General features: G+C 36.9%; 1 protein-coding gene across 2 annotated transcripts in view; it reads left to right on the top strand.

The window, feature by feature from the left end:
* LOC150091711 (uncharacterized) overlaps window positions 1–17,274 on the top strand; it is a 295,133-nt gene that overhangs the window by 128,915 nt on the left and 148,944 nt on the right. For both annotated transcript variants that reach the window (XM_090376590.1, XM_090376580.1), the window contains exons 6-7: window positions 2,720–3,922; window positions 14,490–14,583. In XM_090376590.1, the coding sequence (XP_090232716.1) occupies window positions 2,720–3,922; window positions 14,490–14,583 (1,297 nt within the window). The remainder of the gene's footprint in view (window positions 1–2,719; window positions 3,923–14,489; window positions 14,584–17,274) is intronic.

The raw sequence follows: 17,274 nt of genomic DNA, 5'->3' as shown, positions 1-17,274 counted from the left end.
AGTGCTTCTTTAACCAGTGCCTCCATTAATTTTCCTGGAACAGAAGTTAAGCTCACAGGTCTATAATTACTTGTGTCAGCCTTTGATCCTCCTTTGTGAATTGGGGTGACATTTGCACATTTCCAGTCTATGGGTACCTCCCCTGAGTCCAAGGAAGCTCTCATAATTATGGCTAAGGGTTTGCTTACTTCCTTTGCTGTCTCCTTTAATATAACTGGATAGATCCCATCCACCCCGGGTGCCTTTCTTGTGTTTATCTTCAACAGTTTCTCCTCCACTTTACTCCCAGTTATTTCAAGATTCTGTAGCTTACTGCTAGAGTTGAATACACCTCTGGCATTCCCCTCTCTAAATAACTCCTCATGTGTGAATGTCAATGCAAAATATTCATTTAGTTTGTTAGCTACCTGAGCAGGATCATCAACAGTTGACCCATCAATATCAAGTGGACCAATCTGATTCATCCCCTTCCTTCTAGAGTTTACATAAGTAAAGAACTCTTTGCTGTTTTTCTTTGCATCCCTTGCCAAGGATTTCTCGTAATCTGCCTTCGCCTGCCTAACCTCCTTTGTAACTTGGTTGCATATCAACTTGTATGTATCATAGGCTTCTGTGTCATGTGTTAATTTGTATGTATCCCATGCATTTTTCTTCTCTGCCATATGCCTCATTAGTTCATCTGACATCCATTTTGGCCTAAACCTTGAACAATATTTCTTAGTTGGTATGTAAAGCCTAGTAGCTTCCAAGATAAGTTCTTTGAATGCTTCCCATTTTGAATTTGCTGTTGGTAACATCATCAGTTGGTCCCACTGTATAGAATTTAAATACTGTCTCAGTCCATCGTAGTCGCCTTTACGGAAGCAATAACCCTTCCCTTTACCCCTAATGGTAGTTACCTCTTTGAGTAAATCCCACTTCAGCACACTGTGATCAGTGCCACCTAGTGGATCATTTATCTGCAGATTCTTAATGCATGAAGAATCACTGCTGATATTTAAATCAAGAGTATTACTCCCTCTAGTTGCCTCCCGAACATGCTGATGTAGAAAACAATCATCCAATAAATCCACAAAAGCCCTGCTAGTGTGTGAGTGACCAGCCCCCAAATTCCAGTCAATATCTGGGAAATTAAAATCTCCCATTATAAGACACTCTGATTTACTGGCCCACTCTATTTCCCTGTACAGTTCCTTATTATACTCATCATGTCATTAGGCCTATAGCACACTCCTACTCTCAATTTTTATCTCCCAATGTTTATGTCACACCAAACTGACTCCACACTGCACTGTCCAGCGATGTCGACTGGCTTCACTTTCTTGGTTTTTATGTGTTTGTTAACTAATAGCATAACCCCTCCCCCCCTTCCTATCCTTTCTGTAGACGTTGTACTCCCCAAATTGCAGTTCTGCATCCCTTATATCTGTGTGACACCACGTCTCTGATATCCCAACAATATCTGCCTTCGATGTTTTGAGCAATACCTCAAATTCATCAAATTTATTTACTAAACTCCTAGCATTGGTGTACACGCAAGTATACCTGCACCTGTTTCTATTCTTAGCTACCCTAACACAACCCATGTGTTTACTTGTACCGCAATGGCTCCCAGCAGTCTCTGAAATACCATGCATCTTGTTTTTCAGGCTTCTGCTCATTCTAATAGAAGCAGTGCAAGAATCTCTTTCACCTCTGCCAGTGGCTACTGTCAATCTAATTAGAAGCTGCAAAGCCTTTTATGGATGTCAGATGAACTTATGGAACTAGTGGCAAAGAAAAGAAATGTGTGGGATAATTATAAATTACTAAGTGACATGGAAACCTACAATAAATACAAACTAGTCTATATAATCCAATTGCTAAGCAGATGATTAAATCACCTAAGCACAAGCTAAGACTGATTATGAGAAGGCCTTGGCTAAGAATGCAAAGAAAAGTAGCAAAGAATTCTTTGCTTATATTAATACTAATAAGAAAAGTATGAACAGCATTTGTTTACTAAATGTGAGTGGCCTCCTTACACTGTAAGGAGGCCATTCACATTTAGTAAACAAATTCTGACAATAACCCATCATGCATCCATTTTTCAGGCGCCTCCGTAGCCAGGTGGGAAGGAGCAGCAGTGCGTAGCACACGCTTCTTGATTAGACCGGGGTTCGAGCCCGTCACCACCAAATACGGAGGATGCGGAAAGGTTAAGGAATGACCGCCGCATATCCTGGAGCAATATGGCCTTAGTTGCTAATGCTCCTAAAAACCAAACAACAACAAACAACAGCATCCATTTTTCAGAAGTAAATATGCTTGTGAATAACTTTCTCTACACTGCTGCCTCTCACATTCACTTTTTATAAGATTTCATGCACAAAAATGAGGCATTTGTCCAGAGTAAGCTATTTAATGTTAATGTTGCATTAAACTGTAATGGAAAATAGTGTTCTGTTAAAGCTCTAATAGTTATTTATAACAGAAATAAGCAGTTTGACAAATAGATTTCAATTTTTGACCCTGTTATCAGATGGCAGTTTCTGTGCATATCTGTTTTATTTTTGACATATCTGTCTTCTCTCTTTTTAAAGATAAGAATTTGACTAGTAAGAAATATCCAATTTATGCTTGCACTTTCTTAATGCTTTGACTGAGTTATTATCCAGAAATATTTTATTTGATCATATAAGATATACCTATATTTATAATAATTATTTTATCTTTATAGCACGACTGCCAGGAATTTTTAGCTTTACTGTTGGACACATTGCATGAACAGCTGAACACAGCCTGTAATAAAGGTTCCACCTCAGGGAGTTTATTGGACCAAAATAGTCAATCGAATGTGTCTTTAGGTGATAAAACATTGGAAGTGAATCAGTGTGAAAATCAGCTTGACCCTGTAGAAGATGAAGAAAGTGAAATAGTGCAACCTGAAGCTGATCTGGGATCCAGATCTCACCAGGATTTCCATCCAACATCTCATCATATGTCTGATAGTAGTTCTCATTCAGCTTCTCCTCATAGTACTGATTCTTTCAATTCTTGGGATATAAATTCAGCATTCAGACTGTATCCAGTTCCTGAAGATATCAAACCGTTTAGAGATGTTAGCCATTTTTCACAAAAGGTTTTAGAATCACAAAAATGTGAAACTAGTGACCATGGGAAAGACTATTATCGAGTGGAGAATAACAAGACCAATGTGCATATAGAAAGTAATTTTGAATGTCAAGTTGAAAATTTAATTCCTATAGAAAGTTTAAAAAAAGGAAAGTGTGTAAATTCTGTTAAAGATAAAGTAGGTTTAACTGTTGAGTATATTGGATCTGAGAGAAAACCTGAAAAGAATGAATTAGCAAACAAGTTCAATATAAATCGAAAAATTCCCACAATTGAAGACTTTGTTAAAGAAACAAAGACTCTTAATACAAATGTACTGGTTTCAGAAGTAGCAAATAATCAATTAAAATTTGACAGTGAAAAATTTCCTAGACATGAATATATTCGTCCACGAGAAACAGTAGATAATTTATGTGAATTAATAGAACTAGATCCAAAACATTTGCCTTTAAAGAGAGTAAAAGAAACAAATATTATTCAGGTTCAAAAAGATAATAAAGAAATGTCAGATGATGTCATGATCGATATTTGTGGAAGGTCTAAGCGGATGAAAATGGAAGAAATGGTCTTTGATAGTATACAGATTACTGAATATGCTGAATCTGAACAAGGAGAGAATATGGAAATTGAGCCAACTCCAGTTGATGATTCAGAAGAATCTAGTCAGTCTGAAGAGATTAACATTCCTTTTGGTGATCAAGGTGAGACTGTGTCAGAGGATATTGAGGCTGATACTGAATGGGAAAAGTATCAAGCAAAAAATCAATCAGTTGTTATTGATACTTTCCAAGGCCAGTTTCGGAGTACAGTAAGAAATTTTTTCTTATTGTTTAATTTAATTTAATTTAATTTTTAAAATTATAAAAAAATTAAACTTATAAGTTTGTGAAAAATCTGAGCATTCAGATAAAGCTTTCAAAAATTATATTTAAAATAACCCAGTTGAACTTCTCTTGGTATTTAAAAATCAGTTATGAAATTTATTTTAGACTATACTAAGACCATCAACTTTTAAAGTTCCTTCGTGTAATTAAACTTAAATAAGTTTTTCTACATTTTTTTGTGTGCAGTATGACATTATCAGTTTAAAAATGTATACAAAAATGGTTACTACATGTGCAATCTAAAAGTGGAGTCTGGATTTGTAAGGAGAAATTATCTTTTCATATCTTTTTCCTTAAAAAAAGATTTTTTAAATAAATAGTTTTTATAGTTTTATTGTATATACCTGCCATAAAGGTGCGCTCTCTCTCTCTCTCTCTCTCTCTCTCTCTCTCTCTCTCTCTCTCTCTCTCTCTCGTCGCTGTAGTAGTAGTAGTATTAGAGCATGTGATGCAAGAAAGCAAGTGTATGAGCTTATGCAGCATCCGCCAAAAAAAAAAAAAAAATCACACCATTCTCTCCAAATGCCTGTCCAGTTCCTCCTTAAATTTATTTAACCTATCAACTTCTACAACGACAGATGGAAGTTTGTTCCAGCAATTAACCACCCGCTGACTAAAGGCAAATTTCTGCACATCTATTCTATATCTGTCTTTTCTTAATTTGAATTTATGCCCCCTTAGGTTCGTAATCTGAACAAGTGGCAGGATCCCATCAGAATTCAGTGTGCTCAACCTATTCAAGGCCTTATACACCTCAATCAGATCACCGTGCAGGTGTCCAGTCTCCAGCCACTGCAATTTGCAGGACTTAAGCCTCTCTTGGTAAGAGGATCCCTTCATTCCCCTCACCAATCTTGTTGCCCTTCTCTGTACACACTCAAGCAAATCTACATCCTTCCTAAAATGAGGCCTGACCATTGCCTTATACTGTGTGTGTGTAAGGCAATGGTCAGGCCACTGCCTTACACACACAGTATAAGGTGTTGTATGTAAGGCAGATTAAATTAAATTCAATTAAAAATCTGTGTGTGTGTGTCTAAGCATGCAGTTGTGATTGCAGAAATGGTCTAGAAAGATCAAGTTTATAAGGATTCCTGAAATGCATTGTTGCCAGAAAAAAGAAGCCCATAAGGATTTTCTGAAAATATTTCATACGCATGGACTTGAAACTGTTTCCTTACAAAATGCAGAACTACAATTCTTTGACGAGTGCTAACAAAAATTCTCTCTTTTTTTTTTTTTTTTTTATCCTTTTCAGTGATAATGGAAAACAGTGCAACATTTATTTGCATTGTTGTCAATGAAGTAAAGTTCCACCTTACTGGTTACATCAGTAAACAGAATATGTGTATATAGAGGCAGCGAGACCTGTGTCCCTACATAGTCATGGAGACAACTTTGCATGCTGAAAAATGTGAGGTATGGTGTGGAGTGTTATCAACTGGAATCCTTGAGTCAGTGTTTCTAGAAACCACAGTTAATGCAGAATGCTGTGTGAAACTCCTTAACTCTGTGGTGGTGTTGATAGCAGTAGTCCTCTGAGGGCCATCTCAAAAATATTGAGCCCATCTTAACTGTTGCTTAAAGATAAAAAAAACCTGATTTTTCCATATCTTCCTAAATATAGACAAGTTTTTAATTAGTATGGAGTTTTAGAATTTTTTTTTTTATATAATTTTTCCTGAGTTATAGTGTGAGTAGCCTGAGCAGGGCCAGCATCACTGTTTATTCTAGTTTTAACTCATCATAATGTTAGCGTGAGAGAGTGACTGCTGCTGATGCTATGAAGTATGGAATTGTGGTTGGTTCTAGTTCAAGTTATTTATAAAACTCTCACGTGATCTAGTAGTTATCAATAGTTGTAATGGTCATAAATTAAAGCAGTGGTTTTCAACCGGGGTGCCGCAGCACCTTAGGGTGCCCCAACAACATTCCAGGGGTGCCACCTAATTTGGGTTTAAGTTACTTAAACTTATTTTTTTTTTTAAATTTATATGTTTACTTAGTACCTCTATATAAAGAATAAAATTATTATATACTGTATATATATAATTTGTATTATGAAATATACTTTTTCTAACTATATTATTGTAATAACTATCATATAACATATTTTTTTAATATTACACACACACACACACACACACACACACACACACACACACACACACACACAGAGGGAGAGAATCGGATCTAACAGGCAGAAAATTGAGTAGGGGTGCCGCAAAATAAAATAAATTACTTAGGGGTGCCGTTATTAAAAAAAGGTTGAAACCACTGAATTAAAGTATTTTTGAAAGATTTTTTATTTTTAAATAATAAAATAAAATCATGGAAGAAGGTGATAATTCACTCAGGATAGAATTAGCAGCATGTGTAATATTTTGTGTACTTCATGGCATGCCAAATGTGAAATAAATTTTGCAATAAAAATTGAAAATGGAAGTGAATAATAGTATCTGATATGTTCTGCAGAATTAATATATTTTTTTTCTTGGAAACTAAAGGTGTAAAAGAACAGCATTTTTTAAATATATATATTATTAAAAACAAAAAAAAAATAATAAATATTGCAATGTATTGAGAAAAGAGGAAATATGAATATACCTCAAGCAGAATACAAAAAAAAAAAACCAAAAACTTTTCCCAAAATTAAAAAAAATTATAAGAGTGGGTGCTGTCCTTGACACCACCACTGTGTAAAACTTTGGGGTGCTACTACTGCAAGATTAAAGACTCTCTGTCATCTGTTGAAGGCATAGGAATGGACCTGGAAGAAACATTTTTGCAGTTAGACCACATACAATAAGTGCAATTCTTTTCCTAAAGGAACTTTTTAATGATATTTTCTATAATTGATATCCTGAATTTGGTATTGGATAGTCTTGGCCACCATACCTGCTAGGGATTCTTGAATGATCCCTAGCGGGTATTGTATTCTACAGGAATAGGCATACCATTTAAAAATTGAAAGATAAAATCACAGTTGCTGTAGAGGGTACTACTCAAGAAATACTGGCTGCTGCTATGGAAAACTTCAGTCAACTTCTGAAAATGGTGTTGGATGCACAGGGATCACATACTGTGTTTGTCACATACTTGAATATGTTTTTGCTTTAATAATAAATACCTATGCCCTGCATGTTTTATGACACCAAACATGCCGATGCAAGCACAATACATTAAAAATATAGGCATTCAAATCTGGTTGTAGCTTTTCGTGACAACTGTATGTATATGGAACATTGGAGAATTTCATTTTATGACAGTACTATATGATGTGGTACCAATGTGTAGGGGTGGGACATCTGCATACAAAAACAGCATAATCTGGCTTATACAGTATTATTTATTTTTGATTGGATTCTGTATATCATATAGTTATAGTTTTGGCCATATGGTGCAAGAAAGCCACAGACTTTTGCTGCATCAGCCAAAAAAAAAAAAAAGACAAGAAAAGTAGATGAGAAAATACAAATTATGCAATTCCAGTTCAACTCTGAATGTCTTAAACCTGTGAGCCTCAACTACTGGAGGCAACACGTTTGAGTAATCAATGACTCACTGGCTAAAAGTAAACTTCCTACAGTCTAGTTTCAATCTCTTCCTCTATAATTAGAATTTATGGTCCCTAGTTCTGAAATTCTTTATAACAGTGAAAATTCCACAATAAGGCTCTGAAAATGGTTAGTAAAATGAATGAATGATTCATTTTACTAACCATTTTCAGAGCCTTATAAACCTCAATTAGGTTCCCTCTCAGGTGTCTGGCTGCCAACCTCTCTCTACCTTAGGGGTGCCTCCGTAGCCAGGTGGGAAGGAGCAGCAGTGCGTAGCACACGCTTCTTGATTAGACCGGGGTTCGAGCCCATCACCACCAAATACGGAAAGGTCAGGGAATGACCACCGCATATTCCCGGAGCAATATGGCCTTAGTTGCTAATGCTCCAAATAACAAACAAACAAACAAACTCTACCTTAGGCTGATACATTGGTCTCATACAGTTTTTAAATTCTATGCATTGGGACCAACTGATGATGTTACCAACAACAAATTCTAAATTGGAAGCATTCAGGTAAGTAATCAAAGAAGCTACTGGGCTTTTCATACTAACGAAGAAATACTGTTCAAAGCTTAGCTAAATGGATGTCAGATGAACTATTGAGTGTGGCAGAGAATAAAAATGCATGGGATGCATATAAATTGTTGGGTGATACAAAAGCCTATGGCAGATATAAATTAGACTGTAATCAAGTCAAGAAGATTAGAAAAGGTAAGCCTCTGGCAAAGGATGCCAAGAAAAGCAGCAAAGACATTTTGCATCTACATTCACACAAGAGGAATTCTTTATGACAGGGGATGTCAGAAGTTTATCAAACTCCAATGGTGAGATAAATGACTGTCATAACTGAGAAGAAAGCAGAAGAGAAATTTTTGAAGCTGAACATATATAAAAAAAAAAAAAAAAAAAAAAGGCACGTGGGGTGGATGGGATCTATCCAATCATATTAAGGGAGGCAGCAAACGACGTGAGCAAACCCTTAGCCATAATTACGAGAGTATCCTTTGATTCAGGGGAGGTCTCTGTGGACTGGATATGTTCGAGTGTATCCCCATTCATAAAGGGGATCAAAAAGTGACACGAGTAATTACAGACCTGTCAGCTTAACATCTGTTCCAATGAAAATAATGGAGTCACTGGTTAAAGAAGTAATGCAGGACTAGAGGCCTCATTTTAGGAAGGATGTGGAGTTACTTGATGTGGAGCGAATACAGAGAAGGGCAAAAGATTGGTGAGGGGAATGAAAGGGTCCTCTTACCAAGAAAGGCTTAAGTTCTGTAAATTGCAGTGTCTGGAGATTAGGCACCTGCAAGGTGATCTGATTGAGGTGTATAAAGCCTTGAATGGGTTGAGCAGACTCAATTCTGCTCAACTCAATGAGGTGGCATAAATTCAAATTGAGGAAAGACAATTGTAAATTAGTAATTTGCCTTTAGCCAGCAGTTAGTTGATTGTTGGAACAAACTTCCATCTGTCATTGTGGAAGTTGATAGCTTAAATAAATTCAAGGAGTCGGAGAGAATGGATATGTGAAATTTTTTTTTTTTTTTTTTTGCTGATGCTCATAATCTGATACACTTGCTTTCTTGCATAACGTGCCTCTACTACTGCTATGGATTAAGAGATGGTTAAGTGGAAGAAGACAGAGAGTGGTTATCAATGGGCACTGCTCTTTGTGGACTAATGTTATGAGTGGTGCTCCCCAGAGTTCAATGCTGGGTCCATTGTTGTCTTTAATATTTATTAATAATATTGATGAAGGTATCTCAGACTTAATGTTTAAGTTTGCAGATGATATAAAGGTTGGTAGGGTGGTTAACAACAGTAATGACAGTTATGTTACTGTAACAAGATTTAGAAAAATTATGTTGACGGGCTGAGAAATGGCAGTTGAAGTTTAACATTGACAAATGCAAGGTACTGCATATGGGTAGCAGTAATCTCAGAGTAACTTTGTGGAACTAACCTCAGGTTAGAAGGAAATCAAAAAGACCTGTGGTAACTGCATTAAGATATGAATTTCTTTGAGCAGTGCAGGGATGCTGCCATGAGAGCTCATGGGGTTTTGTTTCAGTGATATGCAGAAACTTCCCAGATATTGACTGGAACTTGTGGGTTGGTCACTCACACACTAGTCAGACTTTTATGGATTTATTGGACGATTGTTTTCTGCAGCAGCATGTTTGAGAGGCAACCAGAGAGAGTAATACTCTTGATCTGTTTATCAGCAGTGATCATTCGTGTATTAAAAATTTGCAGATAAAGGAACCACTAGGTGGCAGTGATCACAGTGTACTGATGTGGGATTTACTTAAAGATTTAATTACCATCAGGGGTAAAGGAAAGGGTTTTTGCTTCCGTAAAGGTGAGTACAGTGGTCTCAGACAGTTTTTAAATTCTGTACAGTGGGATCAACTGACGATGTTACCAACAGTAAATTCTAAGTGGCAAGCATTCAAGGAATTAATCGTCGATGCTACTAAAAGTTTCATACCTATTGAGAAATATTGTTCAAGGTTTAGGCCTAAATGGTTATCAAATGATCTAATGAGACTCGTGACAGAGAAGAAAAATGCATGGGATGCATATAAATTATCAAGCGACTCAGAAGCCTATGGCAGATATAAGCTAGTCTGTAATCAGGTCACAAAGTAGGTTAGGCAGGCGAAGGCAGATTACGAGAAATCTTGGGCAAAAGATGCTAAGAAAAACAGCAAGGATTTCTTTACTTATATAAACTCTAAAAGGAAGAGGATGAATCTGATTGGTCCACTTGATATCGATGGTTCGACTGTTGATGATCCTGCTGAGATAGCAAACAAACTGAATGAGTATTTTGCATCTACATTCACACATGAGGAGTTATTAAGGTTTGAAAATGCCACAAGGTTATCAATTTGTAGCAGGGTACTTAATGATTTTGTAATAACTGAGAGCAAAGTGGAGGAGAAATTGTTGAAGTTAAACATAAGAAAAGCATCTGGGGTGGATGGGATCTATCCAGTTATATTAAAGGAGGTGGGAAAGCAACTAAGTACACCCTTAGCCATAATTTGAGAGCATCCTTGGACTCAGGGGAGGTCCCCACAGACTGGAGATGTGCAAATGTATACCCAATTCACAAAGGGGGATCGAAGGGTGACACAAGTAATTATAGACCAGTTAGTTTTACCTCTGTTCCGCGGAAAATAATGGAGTCACTGGTTAAAGATGCATTGCAGGATCATCTAGACAAGACTGCAGCAATAATTCAGACACATCATGGGTTTGTTAAGGGAAAGTCTTGTCTGACAAATTTGATAGGATATTATGATGTGGTTACAAAGAAACTGGATGCAAAAAATAATTTTGATATCATATATTTGGATTTCAGGAAAGCTTTTGACACTGTTGCGCATGGAAGACTATTGTACAAATTGGAGCAGACTGATATTAAGGGTAAGTTGCTACAATGGATAAAAGGAGGGTTGAGTGGGAGAAGACAGAGGGTGGTAATTAATGGGTGCTGCTCTTCATGGACTAATGTTATTAGTGGAGTCTCACAGGGTTCGGAGTTGGGTCCTCTGTTTTGTATATTTATCAGTGATATTGATGAAGCTATATCAGGCTTAGTGTCGAAGTTTGCAGATGATACAAAGGTTGGCAGGGTTGTTAATGACAGTAATGGCAGTGTGCTACTGCAACAAGATCTAGATAATTTGGGCAGATGGATTAAGGACTGAAGTTTAACCTTGACAAATGCAAAGTACTGCATATGGGTAGAAGTAACCCCAGAGAAACGTACCAACTGTGTGGTACTACACTTAAGGTGGTAGAAAATGAAAAAGAATTGGGAGTAATTGTGCAGTCAGATAAGAAGTTTTCTGAGCAATGTAGACTGCTGCCAGGGCAGGTCATGGGGTTTTGTCAATGATATATAGGAATTTTGCTAGCAGGGAAAAGGAGGTGATTGTCCCTCTGTATAAGGTAATGGTCAGGCCACGCCTTGAGTACTGGGGACAGGTCTGGAGACCCCATTTTAGGAAGGATGTAGATTTGCTTGTGCGTGTACAGAGAAGGGCAACAAGATTGGTGAGGGGAATGAAGGGATCCTCTTACCAAGAGAGGCTTAAGTTCTGCAAATTGCAGTGGCTAGAGACTAGGCACCTGCGCGGTGATCTGATTGAGGTGTATAAGGCCTTGAATGGGTTGAGCACGCTGAATTCTGATGGGATCCTTCCACTTGTTCAGATTACGAACCTGAGGGGGCATAAATTCAAATTAAGAAAAGACAGTTGTAGAATAGACGTGTGGAAATTTTCCTTTAGCCAGCGGGTGGTTAATTGCTGGAACAAACTTCCATCCGTCGTTGTGGAAGTTGATAGGTTAAAATTATGAGAAATCTCTGGCTAAGAATCCAAAGAAAAGTAGCAAAGAATTCTTTGCTTATGTTTACAGCAGAAGGAAAGGGACGAACAACATTGGCTCACTAGATAGCAATTGCATAACTGTTTATAATCCTCTTTAAGTTGCTTGCAAGCTGAATAGGTTTTGCATCTACATTCATGCTTGAAGAAGTTTTAGGTCTGGGAACACCAGAACACCAATTTTTTACTGGAAGCTAAAAGATTTTTTTATAACTGAGAAGAAGGTGACAGAAATTGCTAAAAGTAAATAAGGCATCTGAGGCTGGTAGGATCTATCCAGTTATAATGAAAGAAGCAAGAGAGGCAACCAAGTCCTTTTCCATAATAATGAGGGTATCCTTGGATCCAGGGAAGATTCCTACAGATTAGAGATGTGAAAATGTCTCCTAATCTCAAAGGGGGATAAAAGATCACCATAAACAGTTATAGAACTGTAAGCTTGACTTCTGTTATAGAGAAAATGTAGTCAGTGGTTAAAAAAATATTGGATCATCTTTAGTGGAATGGAATTATACCAGATCACAGCATTGGTTTGTTTAGGAGGGCTTCTGTTTGCTCAGTCAATTACCCACTATATGTAGTAACAAAGGAACTGGATATAAGCAATAATTTTCACATCATATATTTAGATTTCAGCAAAGCTTTTGACAATGTTCCACATGAAAAACTGCTGTGGATAAAGGGTTGATTGAGTGGCAGAAAAAAGAGTGGCTATAAATGAGCACTGCTCTTCTTTGACTAACGTTAGTGGAATTTCTTAGGATTCAGGGCTAGGTCCCTTAATGTTATTAATGATATTGATGAAAGCATATCAAGCTTATTGTCGTAAGTTTGCAGATGGTATAAAGGTTAGCAGGGTGGTAATGACAGAAATCGACATACTACTGCAGAAAGACCTATCTAAATTAGGCAGCTGGGCTGAGAAGTGACAATTGAGGTTTAACATTGGTTAAATGCAAGGTACTCCATATGGATTGCACATAATACCAGACTCAAGGTTATATGAGAACAAAAGAGGCATAAGGGTAATTGACAGTCTGATATGAAATTCTCTGAGCAGTGCAGACAGGCTTCTAGAACAGTTCATGAGGTTCTTTCAGTGATGTACAGGAACTTTGCCAGCAGGGAAAGGGAGGATCCCATTGTATAAGTAATGGTTAGGCCATATCTATGTGTCCACATACAGGTCTGTAAGCCTCATTTTAAGAAAGATGTGGATCTCAGAATGGGTGAAGAGAAGAGCAACCAGATTAGTCAGGAACATAAAGAGGGGCACTCTTAACCACAAAAGACTTTGATCCTATGAATTGCACCACTTGGAAACTAGGCACTTGCAAGGAGTGATTGTAGTATTTAATGCTTTACATGGATTGAGTGGTACCCAGTGCAGTGTTCACCAAGGATTTTTTTGGGTGCTGTTGGGAAGAAGTCAATGAATAACGAAGGCCGTAATATGAGTAGTGAATGTGTGTAAAATTATGTATGTTCCCTACGTGCAAGGTGTTTCAGTGCTATTCATATGATTAATCTTCTGTGGTTGTTTGTTGTTATTTGGTTTTTAGGAGCATTAGCAACTAAGGCCATATTGCTCCGGGAAATGCGGTGGTCATTCCCTGACCTTTCTGCATCCTCCGTATTTGGTGGTGACAGGCTCGAACCCCGGTCTAATCAAGAAGCGTGTGCTATGCACTGCTGCTCCTTCCCACCTGGCTACAGAGGCGCCATCTTCTGTGGGTAGCACAGTGGTTATAATCACAGTCCTCCCCATACCAGGTGGAAAATGCCTAGGTTCAAATTCTTCAGCAAAGGAATTTGAACCCAGTGTGATGGTTTTTTTTTTTTTTTTTAATTTGTGTTCTAAGGCATATCAGAGTGTATGCAAAAATTTACTTCCTTGTGGGATACTAGTATCATGTAATGTGTACTATACAGCTAATGAGGAAATACTTTTTACCAGTCATTATGAGAAGTGTGTGTGTGTGTGTGTGTGTGTGTGACCACATTATGATGTTGCTGTTTACTTTCACACTTTGTGGTTGATTATATTGATGAGTCCTCTAATTGATCTATTTTTTTGTCCCAAATTGAGTGGTCAGTGCCTGCCACTCTCTCAGATGTGCTTTAGACACAAAACAGGTAGGGGACCATTGGAGTAAACATAATGATGATGGTATTCTACTTCTTTATTATATAATATGCACAAGGGGGCATAAAGTTAAATTGTGAAAGGATGGTTTAAGGATAGATGTCCAGAAATTTGCTTTCAGCAGAGTAATCGATTGTTGAAACAAACTGCCACTTGGTGTTGTGAAAGTGGGTAGTTTTAATAAATTTATGGAAAAATTTAGACTTATGAGGGTGTGGACAGATGGGTGGAGTACTGTGGGTTTTTTTTTTTGGCTGATGCTATATAACCTGCCATCTTGCATTGTTTGCAATTACTACTACTAATAATAATAATTATTTTAATATAAACTGTGCTCTTTAAATTTAAATTTAATTCATAATTTGTAATATTCTAGGTTGTGTGTTCAGAATGTGGACATGTATCAGTTACTTATGAACCGTTTATGTATTTGCCTGTTCCCTTGCCTCATGCTCTTGAACGTCAAATTGGTGAGTACTGTTTTGCTTGTTACACTGTCTATTTAAAAATATCTTAATTTTTGTCCACGTGAGTACTATCAAATTAGATTTCTTTGTCTGTTCTGTTTGTTGTGTTGTGTTGTCACTAAAGGCATGTACTAAGGAATATCAAATATATCAATATTTTATTTGTGTGGGGGAAGGTATTGCAAATATTATTTTCAGAAAATTTGTTCATTTTATTGGAATAAGTATTCAATCTTTGTGATTTCTCTGTTTTAATTAAAATTTTTGAATTTCTTAAATACTAGTTAAAATTTAAGTAGTAGTAGTTTTATGAAAGATACTGAAAATTTATCTAGAGGATGCACTTTACTTTGATAAATGATAATTTCTGTTTAATCCTCACAAGAGTCCGCTTTTATTTTCAGTCTGTTATTGAGATTAAATATCCCATAACAGATTATATTAGATTTTCTTATAGTAAGCTTAAAACAAATAAGAAATTATCTAAATAATGGAAACTGTGTATTTATTTAAAATTTTTTATCTTATTCTGCAGTCTAGCAGAATGAGTCATTGCAACACTACAATGACATTGTCAGATACCAATTTGGCCCCTTTCAAACATCTTTATGGTTTTTCAAAAAAAAAAAAAAAAAAAAAAAGAGAGAGATGGTAGTGTGAACAAACTAAATTTGGTTAATAGGTTGGGTTGGTCAACTGGAATCTTATACAGCAACAGCCAAAAAACTACTCATCATTTGTTCATTGCCTCTAATAATTTCTCTAATTCCTATTTATATTTATTCAAACTAGTCACTTCCACACCACCAGATGGCAGTTTTTATTACAGACTACGAGATGGTAGTCTGTAATAACAAACTACCATCAAATCAAGTACTCTCTGGCTGAAACCAAATTTTTGCACGCCTATCCTGCAACTATTCTTTTTCAATTTAAATTTAGTAGTAGTAGTAGCGGAAAATGATGCGAGAAAGCAAGCTTATGTAGCATCAGCCAAAAAAAAAAAAAAAAAATACACACACTTCACCCATCCTTACCATTCCAAGAATTTGTATAGTGCTTCCATGAATTTATTCAAACTATCCACTTCCACAACAGTAGATGGAATTCTATTCCAACAATCAGCTACTCACTGGCTGAAGACAAACTTCTGCATGTCTATCCTGCAACCATCCTCACCTCAACTTAAATTTATGCCCCTCGTGCATGTAGTCTCAGCAAAAGGAAGAGTGCCATTCACATTCAGCTTATCCAATTTATTCAAGGCCTTAAACACGTAATCAGACCTCAAATTTCCACAGATCAAGTCTTTCCTCAATTTGAATTTATGCCTCCTCAGGTTCGTAATCTGAGCAAGCGGAAGAATCCCATTAGCATTGAGCCTGCTCAAACCATTCAAGGCCTTATACACCTCGATCAGATCACCTCACAGGTGCCTAGTCTCCAGGCACTGTAATTTGCAGAACTTAGGCCTTTCTTGGTAAGAGCACCCCATTATTCCCCTCACCAATCTTGTTGCCCTTCTCTGTATTCATTCTAACAACTCTACATCCTTCCTAAAATGAGGCCCCCAACCTGTATGCAGTACTCAAGGTGTCATCTGACTATTGCCTTATACAAAAGGATAATCCTTGTCTCTGCTAGCAAATTCTTGTCTATTTTTGACAAGATCCTATGACCTGCTCTGGCAGCCTGTCTGCAATGACAGAAAACTTTATATCTGACTACACAATCATCCCCAGGTTTTTTTTATTCTCCACTATCCCCTGAGTGTAGTACCACACAGCTGATACATTTTTCTTTGATTACTGCTACCCATATGCAGTACTTTGCATTTGTCAATGTTAAACTTTAGTTTCTACCTCTCGGCATATCTGCCCAACTTTTCTAGATCCTGTTGCAGTAGCATACTGACTTTACTGTCATTAACAACCCTTCCAACCTTTGTATCATCTGAAAATTTGGACATTAAGCCTGATATATTTTCATCATTATCATTGATAAATACACAAAACAACAATCGGCCCAACACAGAATTCTGGGGGACTCCACTAATAATGTTTGTCCATGAAGAGCAGTGTCCGTTGATTACCACTCTCTGTTGTCTCGCACTCAACCATCCCTTATCCATTGTAGCAACTTGCCCGTAATACCATACTGCTCCAATTTGTACAGTAGTCTTGCATATGCAACAGTATCAAAAGCTTTCTTGAAATTCAAATATATAATATCAAAATTATTTTCTGCATCCAATTCCTTTGTGACCACATCATAGTATTCAATCAAATTTGTCAGACAAGACTTCCCCTTAACAAACCCATGCTGTGTCTGAATTATTACTGCATCTTGTCTAGATGACCCTGCAATGCTTCTTTAACAAGTGACTCCATTATTTTCCTTGGAACAGAAGTTAAACTAACAGGTCTGTAATTACTCGTGTCACCCTTTGATTTCCTCCTTTGTGAATTGAGGATACATTTGCACTAAATTATGCCTAAGGAAAGTAAAAAAACATTCCTCAAAAGAAGGTTTATTTCTCTCTAGAATCAAAGATAAATTTTGGACAGTCTTAAAAAAGGGGAAAGGTATCACACATTTCAAAAATTTCAAATTTAAATTTCCCTGACTCCAAGGATGCTCTTATAATTGTGGCTGAGGGTTTGCTTCCTTTGCTGCCTCCTCTAATATAACTTG

Source organism: Mastigoproctus giganteus, chromosome 1, assembly GCF_048544385.1.
Source record: "Mastigoproctus giganteus isolate SK-2022 chromosome 1, ASM4854438v1, whole genome shotgun sequence".
NCBI lineage: Eukaryota > Metazoa > Arthropoda > Arachnida > Uropygi > Thelyphonidae > Mastigoproctus > Mastigoproctus giganteus.
The sequence above is the reverse complement of the archived record's forward strand: the minus strand, read 5'-3'. Positions and strand labels throughout refer to the sequence as shown.